Genomic DNA, 5,100 nt, shown 5'->3' with positions numbered 1-5,100 from the left:
AAAAACAACTTGAAAACTTTTACTGGCACTACTCTGGCTTTGCGCTGTAAGGAGTGTGGTTGTGTGCCATTTTTGGATAAGTGCTCGATCGTGGCCAGACACCGGGATCAGTTAACTCGTGAAATTATTGAAGCAGCGCGTATCGCTGCCTTGGATGATAAATGTGTCAGCAAGCCGTCTATCTCCCAATCCAAAAGACAGCTGGCCTTCTTAAATATTCGCGAGTCGTTTGTCGGTTGTTCCTGTTTCACCTGATTTTCATTATTTTTTCCGGTCGCCTGTGCCGGTTTGCCTCACGGTTCACGTTCATCTTGGTCGCCTAGGTTTCTGTCAGTCGGAAGTTAGCGCCTGTGTTGTGTGCGTCTTTCTCTGTCCCTTGTCCCGTTTTGCGCTACATGACATATCATCAATCATATTTGAACTGTGCGTATTTCTCTTCATTTGTGTGTTGTTCCTTAGTAGGGCAGAGTTTAAACTCGCGGTGATTTTCTTTATCGAGTGGGTGGGGGTTAGCTTGATTGTAGGAAGAGATCCGAGTTTGGTTATGTGCCTTATATACATATTCCGCTAAAGAAGCCAATAAAAAGCCTCCGCGGAGAAGTCAACCTTCGAGGCTGTGTTCGGCGCTCGCACTCAAGAACCTTCGCACTAAATGTAATTGAAAACGTCCTGTATAAAAATTCTCCTCTTCAAAGCAATATTATTATTCTTATCTGGGGCCATCACAAAGTGACCAGGCAAGTGTCAACCATGTCACACTCGCGACCAGCCCACCTACGCAAGACGGTCTCCATGAATGAAGTAACCTAGCCGCTAAGATGGCGGATGCTTGTCCAGTGAAAGTGCCCTCATCACAGCCATGCTTTCAAAGCGCATGCGCTTTGCGGGCTGCCTAGGGGCTATCTAGGCAATAATCCGAAACGTATATATGATCTGTACAACGAGAACAGTGTATGACTGCCGATATTTGACATTGCAGCCTACATCACTACTGCTTAATTTTGAAGACCCAAACTGACGAGCAGAATAGCACGCAACCAAATACGGTCATGCTGACAATAAAGTTTCGCATTTTCTTTTAACCCTGGTGAACGTTTTGTTGTGTTAAATATTTTTTTTTGCAAACATCCTTGAAGCACGGAAAAGAGTCACACATTCTGCACGTATGGACCGCCGCTTGTCGCTGTTAAGAAAACACTGACGCCTGTGAGTTGAAGCTGGCTTTCGTTATAAAAAATAAAGTTCAGAGAGAGTGCGCGAAGGGCACGTTTCAGGGCGCAAAACCGTCTCTTCCCACTTTACCAACATTTTTTTAACTTTTTTACACCTCTTTTATTGACGCCCTCTGGTGTGTGTCGCCTTGTGCGCTGATTTTTTGGCCTTCACGCTGCATGTGGATTGTCTTATGTGTCAAATGCATCGCCTACTCTCGAATAAATCAATGGCAAACCTGCGACTCTTTTCAAATCTGCTTCCCTCTTCGTTCACTTGAGCTTTGTTTTCTTCTAACCATTCAGCGCTGACATCTGCGCGGTGTTTGGGAGCGCGCTACGTTGCCGGCGACAGCAATTGTTACTCGAAAATGCTCCAGTCTGGAATGTAGCAAGCGCCATCGTGTGCGGACTGCTGCAAGCTTCAGCATCGATTTATGCGAGCTACTTGCACACCGTACCCCTACGTGGCACTAAGAGTCTGGAAGATTCTTTTCCTTCTTCGATTCGGGAGCGTGTCGGTTTCTCTGTGCCCTTTCCTTTGAGCTCACTAGCAATCGTCATAGAGAGAACAGTCCAATAGCATATTTGATGCCAAAGACAAAAATGAAAGGCCAGCGCATGGTGGACAACAAGACACGATTCATTTCCAGTCTTAAAGTTAGCGCCACGGTTGATTAAACGCCTCCACCCCGTGTAAGGAAACAAACGAAACTACTATCATCATCGCCACTATCATCGCTAGACGCAAAACCATTCAGCTTGTAGCTATCATCATCGTGATCGCCAACGGGCCGCCTTCAATCGTTAGAGGCGCGCCGGCTCGCACCATGGCGGCGGCCGCCGGCTTCGGCCAGCAAAGGGATCCCGACAAGCTGAAGGCTTTCGAGGAGACACCAGGCTTCCTGCGCCAGAACCCCTTCATCCGTACCGGCTACCGAGTCCTCTACACACCTCAACAATGCCTCCGCAGCGTGTTCGAATGGAACAACGAGACGCTGAACATCTGGACCCATTTAGCGGGTATCCTGCTGTTCAGCGCAATGCTCGTTCGAGACGTAGGATACCGGCTCCCCGCCGCCAAGGCCGACCCTGCCGACTCGATCCTGGTCGTTGCTGTCACCTGCACTTACATCACGACGCTCTCGCTGTCCGTCCTGTACCACACGTTCAACTGCCAGTCCAAGGAGGCCTACTACAAGCTGCTCAGGTACGACCTCGCGGGCGTCGGTCTCAGTCTATGCTCGACGTTTTCTTCGGGTGTCATCATGGCCTTTGACGAGCACAGGTTCTACAAGTTCCTATACGTCGGGCTCGAGGTTCTGCTTCTGATGGCCATCATCCTCAAGCAAGACTGCGACGACACCAAGGTCCTCTGCAGCCTCGGTGTTTTCGGCCTGGTCCCCACATTTCACTGGCTCTGCCTCGCACCGCCTAACATGTGGGTGGTCATGCCGAGGATTGTTCTTCTTTTCATGTGCGCGGCGTTTTCCTACATTGTGCTCGAAGGACGCTTCCCCGAACGGCTGTGGCCCGGTCGCTGCGACTTCTTAGGAGCCAGTCATCAGATATGGCATATTCTCGTCGTCCTGATGACTGTGTGGTGGCACGAGACGGCTTTCGAGTTCATACGCTGCAAGAACGGCCAATGCTGACTCCGACAGGAGATTTCCAAACTGGAGGTTGCTCATGCCTTGTTCAGTTCAGCGCTTTGGGCACATTGTGTACGCGCGTAGACGCCATACCATAGACACTACATCTCAGTGACTGTGTGCGCATCAGTGGCCCTGGCTGCCGTTAGGCGCTACTGAGTCCAGCATCCTTGGCATTTGCAAAGAGCGCCCCTTTGGAGGGGCACGGGCTCCGCGTAACATTTTTCTCTTTGTGTAGTGAACTATTCTCGTCAACAAACGCCTACTCTCTGGGCAATGCTTTTTTCTTTTCTCGCAGCAAATCTTCGTCCAAAATTGCACTTCACCGAATTTACAATGCGGGGCAGATAAAACTCGTAAGGCAATAGTTTCTGCAATGTTCTCAGTAATTCTAGCTCCTCTAAGTCGACAGCCAAACACGCGAAGCCTTTTTTGCTGTTCAGAGCGGCTGCTTATTTTTATCGCCCTTTGTGCAAAAACGTGAAAAAGGGCTCTGACTGACGCGGTAAGGCCGACAGCTGGCTGCTACCGTCCCTTTCAGCGTTATATGGCTGAATCGAAGCCCGCATAAATTCTATGCGCCGTCTTTTTTCGGAACGATACGAGAAAGAACAGTCATGAGGGTTGCTATAGGAACGATAAAAGGGCACAGACAAAAGAATTCCTTCGGGTGGCCTCAATAAAGCTTGGAGAAAGGCTGCTAACGAAGGTGATGTATCTCCCGCATGCTAAAAATATTTTGGTCGGCGTAGCAAGTCGTCTAGGCCTCAAAGAATCTGCACTCGTGTCAGTGTGAAGAGATACTCGTGGTAAACTTTGTGACTCTACCCACGAACGCGAGGTGACTGCATTCAAATGGCGATGTTCGATTATTAAACACTGCCGCTCAGGAGACAGAGAAAAATTGCGTTGGCCTATATTCAGGATAGGCTCTCCTATGTACACAGAACGGTTCCGGCAAGTGTTGTGCTTTGTTTAGGCCCCTGAAAAATTCGCACACTTGTGCACAAAGAGCTCGAAAGAATGAAAACATTCTTCCTAGATATACCGCGCGAAACACGGGAGCTCATTGAGTATTTTCTTCGTACAAGCATTTTTCGACAACGTGGCAGCACATCCCTGCGCTCATCCATCACAGCAATCTGTGGCACTTCTGCTGCGCTATTGTTTTCAGCGGGTACCTTCCACTGCTGTGTTTACTCCCTATTGTGTTTATGCTACCCCCTGTTGCCTGAAAATCTGTGAGGTTTGCCAAAAAAGACGACGGCACACAATAAATAAATTACTGCGAGGTCCTTGTTCTTCCGCTCAGTTAGAGGTTAAATTTGGTTCCGACATCGTGCTCAAGGAGGCTGTCAGTCATACACCTAGCGGACAACTCTGAGAAATTCCACTTGAATCATATGTTGAACCCGTTTTGAGTTCTGGGGCGTCATAAGAAGCAAGCAGCTCTAAAGCACTGTAGTTTTTGTGAGAGTCTGCAGTTCTGCAGATCTGCAGCATGGATTTGGTTCGCATGCCTCGAGAAGAAAAGAGTTATTGTTCATTCTCACCACGCTGATCGGCACTCACCTTAAACGTTTCGCGTTTCATCCTTGGACGCGTCGTTGGTAGTGGCAGAATTTTTTTTTTTATTGTTACCTCAAAATGGTGGTCATACATTGTTGCAAGTGCAGCACGTGATAACTCTGGTAATTTAGAAGCTTCAAAGAAAAATTGAAATGTGCACTTTATACTGCGCCCTTTACAGATCGGCATCTATCTGTGACGTAAGCAAGGTGATGACGCTGCGGACGGCCAAGGGAGGAGGGGGGGGGGGGGGGGTTAACAGGATGCAAAGAAAAGATTTATGTATTGTAGAGTTGGACGAAATCTCGTCTCGACGGGGACAATCATATTAAAGCTAGACAGTGGACGCCGATAAGAAAAAAAAACGACTTTTGTGAACAAGACTCGCGTACGGGAGCCGAGACGTCGTTTTTTCGTCTCTTTTGGTCGGCGTCTATATTTTAAGTGTTAAACAAAAGTTTTCAGTCTATTTTCGGCTCTGACAGCACACGTATCGATGAGGTCGTGCAAAAGCCACGTACATCCAAAAATAAAATATGCTAGTTTGGAACATCATTTCAAAGCCAATTTATTTTTAAAACAGTATAGCATGGACAAAGGAAACCTCAGGAGAGGCCCTCGCTATCCGAGCTGCAGGCCAAAAAGCGTGCCGGAAGTCAGGCACTTTC

General features: G+C 48.2%; 1 protein-coding gene across 1 annotated transcript; it reads left to right on the top strand.

Moving 5' to 3' along the window:
- The first annotated feature begins 2,031 nt into the window (after positions 1–2,031).
- LOC149333013 (progestin and adipoQ receptor family member 3-like) lies at positions 2,032–3,664 on the top strand. The gene has a single exon (XM_089555955.1). It carries the CDS (start codon positions 2,042–2,044, stop codon positions 2,864–2,866), a length of 825 nt encoding a protein of 274 aa, XP_089412081.1. The 5' UTR covers positions 2,032–2,041; the 3' UTR covers positions 2,867–3,664.
- The last annotated feature ends 1,436 nt before the right edge of the window (positions 3,665–5,100 follow it).

This window comes from Amblyomma mixtum, chromosome 8, assembly GCF_055824585.1.
Source record: "Amblyomma mixtum isolate Tamu chromosome 8, ASM5582458v1, whole genome shotgun sequence".
Lineage (NCBI taxonomy): Eukaryota > Metazoa > Arthropoda > Arachnida > Ixodida > Ixodidae > Amblyomma > Amblyomma mixtum.
Note: the sequence above shows the minus strand (reverse complement) of the source record. Positions and strands in the feature narration are given on the sequence as shown.